General features: G+C 39.4%; 2 protein-coding genes across 3 annotated transcripts in view; one reads left to right on the forward strand and one right to left on the reverse strand.

Annotated features, from left to right (window-relative positions):
• rgn (regeneration) overlaps positions 1-14,867 on the forward strand; it is a 49,329-nt gene that overhangs the window by 16,454 nt on the left and 18,008 nt on the right. The gene's annotated exons all lie outside the window — the stretch shown is intronic.
• On the reverse strand, positions 11,271-12,812 carry sa (spermatocyte arrest). The gene is made up of 3 exons (XM_017155096.3): positions 12,654-12,812; positions 12,009-12,587; positions 11,271-11,548 (listed from the first exon to the last, which is right to left on the reverse strand). The coding sequence occupies exons 1-3, from the start codon at positions 12,766-12,768 to the stop codon at positions 11,328-11,330; spliced, it is 915 nt and encodes a 304-aa protein (XP_017010585.3). The 5' UTR covers positions 12,769-12,812; the 3' UTR covers positions 11,271-11,327.

Here is a 14,867-nt window from a genome sequence, read left to right on the forward strand (position 1 = left end):
CAAGTTGAGCTCACTCAAACTAATCAGTTGTTTCAATATTTGCCCGAAGGCGAACAAGGACAAAAGTCATCAGGAATGGATGAAGCCGGGGAGGCGGATGTAGGGGAAGGGAGGGGAGGAACCTGCAATGCAGGCAGGAAGCGGAAACGAGCGGCGAAGAACAACGGAAACAGCGCAGTGCACTGCAGATATGCGAGCCACTTCCTCCTTCTCCCTCTGTCACATGCCACCTGCAAGCAGCCACACCCCCTTAAAGCGCCCACATGTCGATTAGGAAAGAGTTAAGGGCACTCAGCTAAGGGCTAATTGATTTTCCCGCACTCGCTCAAGTTGGAGTTGCATCATCAAGAATCCACCAATTTTTCCATCATTTCACACCCACTCAGATCCTTTTCACGTTTGTCTCGTCTTATCGCGTGGGCCTCGTTTTCAACACTCTTTTGTTGACTTAAATACGTTTGCATAAAATGCGGCTAATTAAAACTTATGAAACGCCCGAAAAAAAGCAGAAAATGGTTAACGCAAAGCGAAGGAATCCGCTTGAAAAGTGCCGAGAAAAAAGGCGAATAAAAAATGTGAGAACCAACTTTATTTGAAGGAAAACTTATTGAATTTTCATGAACTTTTACGACCATAAGAGCGGAAGACCTTCTTCATTCAGAAGGCAAAAAAAAATATTCTCAACATTAATAGGCCTAGGTATTTAGGATATACCCTTTATATTTGGAAAGATTTCAGCAATATAAAAAGGATAAAGGTGTTTCAAGGAATATATTAATAAATTATTTTCAAAGTCAAAATTATAGTAAAATTTATAAATATTATTTATAGTAAAGGAAGAAAATGTAAAGAAATTTTTTGAAGAATAATTTAAAGCGGTAAGTTATAATTTAATTTGCGCAACTGTTTAATTCCGGCTGCTTTCGCAGAAAGTCCCAGAAATGCAAACATGTCCAAGTTATTTAATCTCAGAAAGGAAATTTCACATCGTTGCTTCGCTCCAGGAATTTCCGCTTGGCCAAAGTGCCATCGCTCATTGTGAGTGAAATAAACATAATGTCGTTACCCCAATCCTCCCGCTTTTCCTCTTACCTTTTTTTTTCTTTTTTGCACGAGGACAACGGATGACTGTGCAAATGAGCAATAATAAAAGCCAAAACTCTTGGGCTGTTAATGCTTGCGCATTAAAATAAAAAACCCCGAAAAGGCGAAATAAAAAAGGGAATACAGAATCCAGGGGGAAGTGGAATAAATCGCACAAAAAGCGAAGTGAAGTGACGTGCCACGCCCCCAGGCTCCGTTTGCCCATCAAGCATAATCAACTCGCTGCTTAAGTTATAATTTTTTCCCTCTTTTTTATTTATTTTTTGCCCCTGTCTGCAATGCTAATGTTCCATTAAAGATGCCGCAAAACTTCTCATGGTCGAGTGTGAGGTTTTGCCAGTTTGCCCTTTGCCAGTTCCATAAACAAATCCAGAGTGTTTCTTGCAAGGCTGTTGCATAAATATCCCAAACTTACTGCCCATAAAAATCAATTCCCCTAAAACGGCGAGGGAGCTATTCTGGATGTTCTTTTGTTTATTTGCATTTCCTGCCCCGAGAAACGGAAGTTCGCATGTCAGTCGCCGGGTAGCTGGATGATCATAAAATCAGCCAAAGGCCAGCCGCAAACTTCTCTTATTTACGGTTGTCTACATGGGGCTTCGCAGCCCCAAAAAGCGGGAAAGAAAAAAATAAAACTCAGTGCCCGGGGCTTCACTTAGGCAAATGGGGCAGGATACTCGCCCCAGCTGGCCGTGAATAATTTCTAGCATTTATGATTAAAGCTCGTGGCGGAGGCATTAAAAGCGATTCGAGTGGCGATGATGATTTCGCTGACATTTCTATGCTAGCATTAAAAAATATTTAAAGACGAAAAAGAAAAAGAGAAACACTTAAAGATGAAAAACAAAATGCTATTCATTAATGTTTCTGCTGACACAAAGACACGACGAATAAATCTGCAAGAAGTCTAAGATATATATATATTTAAGAGGATTCTAGATGAGTAATATTTTATTTGACCAGAGATTTAATATATATTATCTAAATTATTTCTTTTCCTATTTCGTCAGTTTCTATTTTCAGTTTCTTTTTAATGATTTCCCTTCTTTTCAAAAGCGCCAAGTAATCACATACTTACAGTATTATTTTCTTTTTTTTTGGCACTACAAACCGCAAACATTTTCCCAACTACATGTGTGTATATAAATATATATTTCAGATAAGCCTTAAGGCTTAGCCCATAATTTAGTGGGCTAATTGGTTCACACTTTTATTTTCGCCGTAGTTTTCCTCAATTTTTGGGGTAAACATTTGTATTCGTTTTTCGGCTCTTTGCAAGAAACGAGAAGCGTGCCAATTTTCTCAGCAATTTTCCACTTTATTTTTAGACAGAAATTAGTCATACCCAACGCAACTCGAGACTCAGACGGTTTTCCATTTAAAAATATTTAAAAGAGATAGAAGGGCAAAGCAAACACTTGTTGCGACAGGCTTCCCTCGAACCTAATTGACAATTAATTGTTTCTTCGGCTACTCGGGCAGCTTTCGAGGCTATTTAGATGGCGTTTCCAAGAATGCCGGAGATTATTCAAAATTTATGGCAACTGGCAATCGTTAGGCCTTCGTTTATGTCACAGTTTCTCATTCTTGCTTTAAATATACATATTTTGGCTATACATCAAAACTTGTTTGATTTATTTGTAGCATGTTCTCTGTTTGTTGAATTTGGGTTAAACAATGTTGTGCCTCCGTTTTATTCCCCTGTTGTACTCTTTTCGCAGAATTTTACTTTTGATTTTATTGGCAAGCATTGATACATTATATGGACTGAATGATTGATGATTGAGCGGTTGCTGAAATACCGAAACATGAACTGCAAAAAGAGGAAAGAAACAAAAACTGTTGTGAAAATCATGGCCATTATTTTCGTGTACACTTTTTTGCTTTTCATATTTATTTCAAAATTATGCGACACCTGAGATTAAAGTGGATAAATTGTCCCAGGCATTCCAGCAGCTGTCAAATAAGTTGGAAAATATGTCAACTGCATGTGCGGGGGTCTCTGAATGTTGATGCCTATGAATTGGCCAACGTGATTGATGTTTTTCGTCGGATGACATAGACGGGAAGAAGAACATTTCCATTTATTTAAGAGTACATTTATGGAATTTTTATTTTGTTGATCTTTTTTATTGGCCAACCGTGTGCGGGATTTTTATACTTTGTAGAACAATTCGATTTGGCTGCATTTAATATGCAATATTGATGCTATTCGGCGTTTACTTTGTGCAATCAACAGGCTCAATGCAATTTTAATGCGTTAACCAAATTAAATAAGCCAGCTCGAAAGTGATTCGATTAATCTGCATAAAAAATGCATTTATGATTCATTTATACACTCGGCGCAAATGGGAAATCCATGAAAAATGCACAGCCATCCAACCGCAACAAAAGGTCAAAAGCGCAATTAGCCAGGCTATAAATATATATCCCATTCGGGGACAGATATCCGCTGTGACATCCACAGGGCATATAAATAAATAATGTTTGAGAGTAAAATCCATTCCCTGAAAATGGACTGGTAAGAGGGCAAAGTGCCTGAAATACATTTTCAAGTTCAGGCCAACGAAATCGTCTCGAAAATAGAAATGGCCAAAGGTCATGGGGCATCCCGATGGCGGGTGGGTGGATTGTTGGGGAGGGTCGTGTTCATCTGCTCATCGCTGCTGGGCCCCCGGCAAAAGTCCCCTCGGAGTGCACCGCAAATTGAATTCAAATTCGTAAACGTGCCATCTCATGTGTGGCAAGCAGTTGAGCGGTGGTTTTTGAGGGGGGGCGCAACAAATGTGGGTGGCTGGTTCTGCAGCTAGTCAACTGTCTGCGGGGACTTGGGGAATTGTTCTGAGTGCCACACAAAAATTGTCTCGATTGCAATGCAGCGACAGTTGATAAAACAAAGAGAGATACTACTCACACAGAAAAAAATCATACATAAAAAGGTATAAAGATATTTAAAAATCTCATCCCATAGAAAGCTAAGTAAAAAAAAACTTAATATTTAAAAAACAAAATTAGATACTTCTGACACAGAAATGTCCCATTAAAAAATGGTGTTGTATTATATTTCGTACATAAATCAAGAAAATCAACTTATGCTAAACCAAAAACCTATTTCATATATTTCATTTAGTAGGGGAGAGTGGGGGAATTTCGTCACAGGGGCAATTTCGTCACCTGCAATATCTCGGAATCCATAAGTCGAAAAAATATATAATTTTTTTGTTTTAGTCCTTCAAGACGGCCAGACACAACCAATGCATTTGTTTTGCACAGAAGGCCAAGATAATTAAGCTATAATATTAAATGTGTTTTAACAGTTCAAAAGCTACATTTAGTTATCGACGAAATTTTTTCTGTATGCAACAGTTCAAAAGGAATAAGATACACGATTTTTTATATAATACACAGTGCTATAATGTGCATTTCTGCGTCAGTGATTTTTAACTTCGCGCCTAATTTCGGAAGAAAAATAATTATTTCTAAAAAAGGACTGTCTGGGGAAATTTCGCCACCCTACGCTAAGGGTAAATTTGCACCTATTTTAAATACATATTTTTATATTTGACGAGCTGGCTAACGAACAGACTACCAGCAGCAGCAACAAATATAGGACGTCAACAAAAATGGTACGCTTGATCAGTGTAGCATATTTACAGGCGTTAAACTCCCTACATTTTTCAGGTGACGAAATTGCCCCGGTGGTGTGGTGATTTTACCCCCCTGTGTAGCGAGATTTCCCCAGTATATTGGTTTTACATTTTATTTTTTTATAAATCACCAAGGTAATTAAAAAACATTTTTAAAGCTTGGTGCTAACCGCATTCAACAATAAAAATAAAAATATGATAACGTGTCTTAAGATGGACAAAAAATAGCTTTGAAAAAATGCTGACGAAATTCCCCCACTCTCCCCTACAACCAACTCTAAGAATAAAACGCAAAGAAAACGTATAAAGAAGAAATAAAACAGAACTCCAACCACAGAACACTCAATAATCATTCGATCGCTTCGTCATTGAACTGCGACGACTTGTCTCGCGACGCCCAGCCGTTTTTCCCATTTCTTTCCACTATAGAAATGAAAATTTTGCGCTAAAGCCGAATGCATTTTCCACTTGGAAATGGACGGGCGAGTGTGTTTGCGGATATTTTCCAATATTTTAAATTTATGGGCTGCTTCATGACCTGCAGAAATAAATACCAACAACATGTTGCTGTAGAGCATTTTTCTGCCGCTGACAGGCCGCGTTATTGTTTTTGTTGTTTTAGATTCTGGTTATGGTTGTTGTTGTTGTTGCTATTATTATTGCTGTTGGTGGCCTAATCTCCGACAAGATGAAGCGGCAGCCATATGGAAAAATATTTCAAAGAAAGATTGCCAAATGCTGATAAGAACGACTGAATGCGACCGCCACGAACTCCCCGAAAAGCATTTGAAATTGATTAGAGAGGGAGAGAGAGAGAGATGCCAGATGAAAGAGACGGGGAGATGGAGCCAGCGGAGCATCGTCTGCGATAAACATTTAAGATAGCATCGAGCCCATTAGAGACACAGATCGCATGGGCCAACTCGCAGGGGGTCGCAAATCAGCCAAATCCCCACAGATTTATATTACGAATTTTATGGCTTCGATATAAGTCACATTCAGGAAATTTTAAATTATATAACCCTTGGGAAAATAAAAAATATTCTTTAATTTCGTAATAACAATTGAAATTTGCTGAGAAAGGGATTTTAGGAAAATGTATAACTTACTTGATAAAATAGTTTTCTGAAGTTTTATAATACAATAGGGTGGTCGTAAATCAGCCGAATCCCCAAAGATTTACATCCCGAATTTTATGGTTTCAATATAAGTCGTATTTAAGAAATTTGAAATTATGTAACCCCTGGGAAAAAATGCCAAATGTTCAATCATTTCGTTATAACAATTGAAATTGCTGAAAACGGGAAATTAGAAAAATGATAACTTAACTTGATGGAAAAGTTTTCTAAAATAATATGGAAAAATAAAAGTTGGTAATTTATTTAAAACAGGCAAAAAATATTAACATATTTAAAGAATATGAATTTTAGTAGAATTGTCAAAATTCTAGAATTTTTAAATGTAATAATATTTCTTTTTATATTACCTTGTTTTCTAGGACCCTTTGAAATTTTATCCCAGCCACACCACTGATACTGTCTCCTACTACTACTTTCCGCCATAGATCTTTACCAATGATTTGTGGCTGGCAAGAGGCTAACTTTGCCTCCTGACACAATAAAAAGCGATTTGAAAGATTGCGGAAAGTCAAGCTGCCACCTTGCAAGTGGAGCATTCGAGTCGCCTTCGAGCGGGAAACTCGAGATGCGCGAAAAGCTGCGCATGCGCCGCCGCCTGCCCTTGCTGCATGCCCCATTCATGGCTGTTTGGGCATTATATCCATTATATGTTTGGTATATAGTATAGTGGCATTGTTCGGCAGTCGCCAACTTTGTTTCAGACATCTTGCCGCGAGCTTTTGAGCCAAGTTTGTTGTGATTATGAAATGAAATTCCCCCCTTTCGAGGCTGGCTTTCATTGTCATGATGGCATCTCGGCTTGTGGCCGGGTGAAACTGCTTAGAATGCATAAATTGGCAAGACAAGCTAATGAGACAGGCCTTCTGACGGAAGTCGAGCCAAGATGTATCTGTAGTAGGTACTTGCATTCGCTGCTGCTACTTTGACATGCTAAAATTTCTGCACGCTGGCACGTTTCTGGCATTATAAACACATTAGGTATTCGCAAAACATTTTCATTTGCCAAATGGTTGAGGGAGCAATGCAACGAAGTTTTCCTCTCTTCTTGTCCTGCTGCTTTTCCAGCGCTTTTACAGGTTTATTAACTCAATTCGAAATGCATTTTCGGCGAAATTGCTGCCTTTTGCTAGTGAGTGAGTGAGGCTGCAAAAATTTGCATAATTGGGTGTTGTCAGAGGCGAAATCGACAGGTGAACCGAAGGGAGTCTGTAATTGCATCCTCTTTGGCAAGTTGGCACTGCCGGCAATCAAATTCAATCAATTTAATTAAGCCGAAAAGGGGGGCGTGTCGGCAGCATTTGAAAATAGAAGAGCGGACCCGGCGCATACGCAATTTGCTTTATTTTTAACACGTTACGCACGTAGAGCGATGCTAAAAATATAATCGCGTATACACTTGTCTTTATATAGCCGCCATAATATCGAGTAACAAACGCTGCGGCACACACGCACAAAGGCTGGAAAAGCGAGGAAAAGCGGTGAAGAGAGGGGAAATGCTAGAAAAGGCCAGAAGGAAGTGAGTTTCCCTGGTCCCCCGGCTACATAATAAAGCGGCCATAAAGCAACAGAACGTGCTAACAACACGTACAAATGGGCCAAAAGGGATGTGGCCTCGGTCCGCCCAGTTCTTCTCTTTCTGTTTCTGCTGCTGTTTTGCCAAACTATTTCTCAGAAAAGTCATACGGGAAAAATTGGGCAGAATGATAAGGGAAATGGGTAAAGTTGGAAAGTATGTAGTTTTCTCGATATATTATTTATAGTACTTTTTGCCAAATTGGTTACATCTTTGTTATTACAAATAAAAACCACGGAAGCTTCTCCTTTTTTCATAACGTTTAGATTCTGCAATCGATTTGCTAAATAAATTAAATAGTTAATGTGTAAAAATAAAATCTTTATTATATTATTATATTTTAACTTAGATCTCTTATTTACCACAAAAAAAATAAAATACATAAAAGGTTTAACTGACCTAAAAACCTTTTTATTTTAAAGAAGGACTGACCTAAAAACCTTTTTATTTTAAAGAAGGAACCCACCTATCTTGACTTTCCCAATACGAAATATGAGCGTTTTTTTTTTGCCACCCATCATATATTCCAAGTTAAAGTTTTTTGGAAGGTCCCCGTCCCCGACAGTGGATGATGTTCTGCAGTTGCTTTGGGCCTTAAGAAATTTGTAATTCCCAAACGAGGCAACGGCGCATTCTCATGCTAAACACGAAGCAAGAGCGATTTACTGGCACTTTTTCCTTATTTTTTTCTTCGCCTCGACTCCATATTGCCGAGTATGTGTGTCAAAAAGCAGACAACATAAATAACACGGGCCGCAAAAGAAGAAAAGATGCCCAACAAGGGCGAAAAGTAAAACACGTGCAAAAAAAGCGAAGCTTGCTTTGTATTTTCCTTAAAGGCAGCCGCTTGATAATAAAAATCAAATAAAGCCGGGCCCAAGTCGAAGAAGAAATGACTGAAACCGCAACGCAAAAGAAAGTGAGGCTGGGAAAAGGCAATGGAAAGTACATTTCACACACGCGCCGCTCCAAAGCAAAAAAGAAAAAATAAAATAAAAGCCAGGAAAACACGTAAATAAATAAGAAGCGTGAACTTGAATTGATTTGCTTAAGAGAGCCCAACGAAACTCCCCCTCTCGTTAGGCGTAAAAACATCATAATTATAACGAGGTAGCAATTTGTATGGCTTCACGCAGACAACGAGGCGTATGAGCAATATAAGCAGGCAACAGCAAGGAACTTTTTTATGGCACACACGGGCATCAAATTTAAAGCGAATGTCAAGAGAAAAAGGTTAAATGCAGCTGTAAAAATTCAACGACAGTGGCTTGTAGGGCCGAGGGAAAAAAAGATTTATGAAAAATTGGCTTTTGTTGTTATGGCTGTTATGTCGTTGTTGCTGTTACTGTTGTTGTGGTTCCTGTGCGTCGAGGGGCTTCGCAAGTAAACAAGATAACATGGTCGAAACACACACACACTCAGTCGTAACGAAACTTACTCACACACAAAAGTCCGTGAACGGAAATGAAAATGTGAACTTTATGACAGAACTCGCCTTTTTTTTACCACTGCCACACACGACCTTCTCCACCCGCTGTTCGTTAGGATATCCGCTTTTTACCCGGCCGCATTTTTATCAACTAGAATAAATAAATCAGAAACTATATGCCCTGAGGTCAACAAGGTTTGTCCGCCTGCATGCACAGCAAAAAAACCAAGGTTACTATGAAAAAAGAGAAAATAAATGGAAAAATATGTTACGAAATTGTTTATATTTTCTTAGGATTTAAAGAAACATTTTTATGCAAATCTAGGAATTATTAAAATCATTATTTTCATCATAACTAAAATATAATTTGTTTTTCTTTAATTAAAACGATTACGTTTTTTAATCCAAATGAAATAATTATTATTCTGCATTTACATGTGTTACATCGCATTTTTTGTCACTTAATAAATTGAATAAATTAAAAAATACACTTTTTTGTGTCTCTAAAAAATGCAAAATAATAATCAAAGCAACCATAATTTTCATCCTCGTTTTCATGTTGAATTGAATTTTATCTGTTGACCGCAAAATAAACAAAGATGCCAAAGCAATTTTGTGGCCAATGGAAACAGCAACAACAACAAGCTCAGTGTTGGTTTTTATGCATAGATAAATGCATATTGGCTAACATGGGTTAACTGGGTTAAAATGACAAACGCAATTGGGCACAGCAACAATAAAAACAGCACATTTTTGTTAAACATTTGCTGGCCTTTCTTCACGTGGCTGGCTTCTTCTTCTCCTATTCGTTTTGGCCATGTTTTCCCACATAAATGTAATTTCATTTTTATAGGTCTTTCACAAATTTGTGTACCGTTGTTGTTTATGTTCATGTGTTTATGTTTATGCATTTTAATGGCACAGTAACAAGAGCAGCAGCCAAGAAAAGTCGGAAAAGTTGGCAAGTGAAGCTGCCTGCAAGCAGCCGGCGTTTGCCAGCTGTCTGATCTTTGGCCCCTGGCCCCCTGAAAAACCCCTTTAACCCTCCCCGACCCTGGCACAATATCAAAGTCAAATTGTGCGTAAAATTCTGACGTTGCCTGTGCCAAATAAAATCATCATCGGCGGAAAATGTTGAAACCAATTCAAAGCTGATGACTAAATGATGAGCCAAATGATGGGCAGAAAAGGGCCAGCATCTCGGGAATGTGGAGCAAATGCGTCATGTTTCCAGGTCATTACACTTATTTATTGAATCAATTTCTTTTGGCAAAATTCAACAGGCAAATTCTTGTGAGATCTGAATTATTCAGGCCTCACAGCTGTCGCAAATATTTTTGCTTGTGCTTGCAATAATTCATTTATCCAGAGTAAAAACATTTATTTAGATGAGAAAATAAAACTTGAAGAGCATAAAAACTAATGAAAGCATTTGCCATTTAATTAAAAGATCCACTTCGTTTAAATAACAATTGAAATCATAATAATAAAATAAATTGAAACAAAAGGGAATAAAAAATAGGATCATTAAAAAAGAAAAACTGAAAAAATAACAGCGGTTTTTATTAAGAAATTAATAGCTCCAAATGATGGTTATTTGCAGGGCAATAAAAGCTGCTTGAAAACTAGTGGTTAAAATGAAATGGCGTGTAAAACTCATGGGATACATATTATTATTTCAGACGAAGTATAAAACTGGGGGAAGACAAATGGCAATTGCTTTATTGATTATTGCCACGACTCTTCCTGTGTAATTAGTTTTCCAAGTGATTATGCTCGTTCCCTGGGATTATTAGCTTGTCATCCTGGGAGACTCTCACCCGAGCTTCTCTAATTGCATTCAATATTCCCACCTTAAAAACACCCCCCTGCCATTCGCCAGATAAAATTTCAAATAGTTAAGGGAAAGAAGTTGGGGGGAAAGATGAGATGAGACAGGGATAGCGATGCCCTGCCAAATCCCCTGTAATCCGAGCCAGGCGAAGAAATCACAGTCACAATCCTTTGGATCCTGTGGACTGCCACTCAGGAGTGTCGCCGCCCCGATGCCGAGAAGTTCGGTAGAAACTTGTTGAAAAATTGCAAACGTTAATCAAAGTTAAGCGGCGCAGCAGCGCAGACGATGCTTCGACGTCAAAGTTAATTAAATTACAAAGTTATTTAATACTTTCGAATCGCAAACCGTTCAGGAGAATCCAACCAGACCAGCAGGAGCATCTGCTGCTGGCTGGGGATGCCAGGACCTCTGCTCCTGCGAACATCAGGGCATCGCACCATCAGGGCAACGTGTGGCAGTCCTTAATGAAATGTAATTGAAATAAATTAATTTTTCTCACACTTTACGGCGGAGTCCCGGTCTGTAATGGAAACATTTCGTGTGCTTTTCAGCTCTTTTCCTGAGCTGCAGTTTAATTCGGTTTTTCAGTGTTCAGTTTTCAGTCCGGCTGCGACCAGTTAATCTCCTGCTCGCAGTCCGAGTCCTGCATCCCATCTCCGCCCTCTCCTCCTGCAAGGACCTCTTCCCCCTCGTCGGAGTCCGAGTCCAGTTCCACATTGCTACGGGGCTCCTGCATTTCCACGTCTTCGCCTTCGTAATTTCCACTAGATTGACGTGAACTCTGCTCCTTGGGCTCCATCAAAAAGGGGCACAAGAGGGCTGTGGGGGCGGGGTGAAAGTGGTTATGACGATGAGGAGATGATGATGGCTGCATAATGAAATAAACTCGGGCAGGCAAAAACGATCAAAAGCGTTGAATGCTTCAGTGCTTCTGTGGATTTTTTCATTTTCGAGGTTATTTCACCAAACAGCATCGGCATTTAGTTCAGGTATTCTAAGAGTTCTTTTGTGATAGAAGGAGAATTATTCATCGCAAAACTATTTTTAATCTAAGCCTCTGAACTGGCTCTAAATTATTTAGATTATTGTTTCTTCTTAAATTAAATTATTAAAATTTTTAAAAGTTTTTTTCTAATTTGATCTAAGTTTATTATTTAATTTAGTTTTACTGAGTACTTATATTTAGTAATTAAAGGTCTAAGATTCTTGATTTTTAATCATATTGGATGTTAGTAATTTTTGTAATACTATAAAAATATTTCCCTATTTTTGTAAATACCTGCATGGGTGATCTCCTCCTTGGACTCGTAGATGTCCTTCTCAAAGACCTGACTGCGCGGCATCAGGGCATCCAAAAAGGCAGGTTTCTTGGGCGGACCCACAGACAAAACCTTTCCGATTTCATCGCTTTGGCCACTTTCGAATAGCGATAGATTGGGTCCGCACCTCAAGTAGAATCCGTTCAGAGCCTTTTGGGTGTTCAACTCGTTCTCGGCACGGCGATTCCTTACAGCCACATAGCTCCTATCAGTGACCTGCTCCATAACCGTATTCTTGAAGGTGTGCGCCCCGGGAAATGGGGGAAAATAATCGGGGATGTGCGAGGTGCAGGCCATTTCACGGGGCTTCGAGGCGCTCAGCAGTGGCTGTGGCCCCCTGTGGAAATCCTGGTCGCATGTCTGCGGCCCTGGAAATACGACCGCGGCCTTCGACTCCGAGTGACCCTGGCAAATGGCCTTGAGGTCGCCCACCTTGATGTCCAGCAGGCCAAAGGTGCGCTCCACATCAAAGTAGCTGGGCTGACTGCGACCGGCGTGATTGGCCCAATTGGTGGTCCGATTGGCAATCTCACGGAATCCTCCGGGGAATTCCAATGATTAACATTTTTCATTGCCTTGGATTGGATTTTTCTTTAGCTACTCACTGTCCCGCAAAAGTTCCAGCATCGACTGACGTAGCACGTCGTCCACCACCTCACAGTTCTTCTGGGCCAGCAAATTGTCCAGGACTTTGGACAAGGCTTCGTCGTAGGCATTCATTTTTGGCTAACTTACGTTGAACAAATAAAATTGACATGAAAATGAAGTGGAAGTAGAGTTGTAATCACTTACCATCGATATACGCATTGTTGCAACCCCAATTTCAAGATTGCCAGCTTAATTTTCCAATTAAACAAATTTAAAAATCATGGTTAATAAATTCCAAATATTTTAAGTTACTTAAATTGTATTTTCATGAGTCAACAAACCACCATCCGCTCTTAACAAATTTACACAATCTTTCCAAAAGGCTGAGCACTAAAAACCAGCAGCTGACTACCGATTGGAAACTGTCTTCGCCACTCCCCGAAAACTAATTACAATATTTTCGCCTTATGCGATCGCGACCAACTGCAAACTACCCAGCATAGACTCGTATCTTGAGCATCTCTGCTAATGAGATATGCAAATATTTGCAGACGAATGGGTTCCAAGAAAACCAAAGTGGGAGCCATTGTTTGTCCGATGACAAATTCTCCAGGCTCCGTCATAGATTAGCCGAAACGTGAGGCATAATCAGTCATAAGCCAAACAAACGGCGCGAAAAGAGAATGGAGAACGGAAAAATGAGTGGAAAAAAGGGGAAAATAGAGGAAAACCCAGGCACGAGGTCACTGTGTCAGAGTGGAAAAAGTACTTTAGATGCAGACAGATTCGCGCTTGTGACGCCCAAGAGGCTGCTGCAATTGAACAAATTGTACCTCCCCCTCCATAATCCCCATATTCCCCCACAATCCACATCCACTCTTTATTTTTTACGATCTCCATCATGATGATGTAGATGATGGGGATTATGTTGGCGGTCGTGCATTGTGGGCGTTCCATGGCTGACATTTGTACAAAGAACTCGCCCGTATCTGAGATCTAATGTTTTTGCCCCTAAGCGCTACCGTTTAAGGCCCACACAGGAAAAAAAACTTAACTTCTGAATAATTCATCAGAAACTTTGAATGCTAACCACTTATTTATCTATCAAACGGCGAAATATAATGAAGTTTGAAGTCATTATTCCTGAAAATGATATTAACATTTCATTAGATGTTATTCAATTTTCAATAGAGAACGAGTTTTCATGCATCCCATTGTTTATATAAAAACATACCATTTGATACGGAATATTAATCTTGATAAACAGGTGTTATTGGCTATAAAATTAGTTTTTTATGAATCTTCAAAAACTAGTTTAACTTTCTTTATAATATTTTCTAAATGTTGTATTTAAGTAACATCATTTAGATTTGATTCACTATAAGCCCTAGTTTAAAGTAAGTGTGACACTTTATATTATTCCAATTAATTCATGACAAATTTGTTAAGGGTTAGGAATTTTCAGATTTTTAAATAAAATGAATAAGGGAGAATACAATTGCCTACTTTTTATTGCAAGCCTAAACTGAACTTCTTAATTTGTTATTGACAATACCCTTCGACCACTTCCGTTTAAGCTGATTTTTCCCAGTGAACTTTTGTGATGAAAAGGAATCCGCTTTCTTGACATGCAAATTTATGCACTCGCATTTGCGGTTGCGCCCATTGTCGCATAAATTCATTCATAATTAACAAGAATAGAGAGTACATCCCGACATCCCGACAACGCAAGTTGTTTGCCCAGACGACAAACAAAATAATTGCTGCAATTTAGCCACCAGCAAAGAGCCTAACAAACGAGTATATATATGGGAAGTGCAGTCGCAGTCGGCGCAAATTGAGCTGTCCCGGGCTAATTCGAACGATTAATTCGATAAGCTTGCAGCTCAAATCGGCAAACAGAAAGACGGGACGACAGTTGGACAAACTGGCAGCCAATTGATTGAGCAGCCGATTACGATTACTGGGGAAGTCTTGTCCGAAGGCCCCGAGTCTCGAATCCCGGTGCAAATTGCCCCGTCGGCTGGTCGGAGCACAAAGCCCCGCAAATTGTTCCAGTTTCCGAGAGGCGCAGATAAATCTATTGAGATATGGAGAGAGACCCGGTTCCCCTTTTTTCTTCAGCTGTGTTTTCTTTCTGCACCGTTAAGCCCACGCAGGCCAAATGCATTTTGGCGAGAGTCTGTGGCACGATCTTCGGCGTTCTTGTTCCCTGGAACCAATCACTTGAC

Source organism: Drosophila takahashii, chromosome 3L (assembly GCF_030179915.1).
Source record: "Drosophila takahashii strain IR98-3 E-12201 chromosome 3L, DtakHiC1v2, whole genome shotgun sequence".
NCBI classification, from domain to species: domain Eukaryota; kingdom Metazoa; phylum Arthropoda; class Insecta; order Diptera; family Drosophilidae; genus Drosophila; species Drosophila takahashii.

Coding starts and splice junctions, on each gene's coding strand:
- sa (XM_017155096.3), bottom strand. CDS start 12,768: ATGAATGCCTACGACGAAGCCTTGTCCAAAGTCCTGGACAATTTGCTG. Junction 12,588..12,653: donor GCTGGAACTTTTGCGGGACA/GTGAGTAGCTAA, acceptor AATTCCCCGGAG/GATTCCGTGAGATTGCCAAT. Junction 11,549..12,008: donor GGAGGAGATCACCCATGCAG/GTATTTACAAAA, acceptor CCGCCCCCACAG/CCCTCTTGTGCCCCTTTTTG.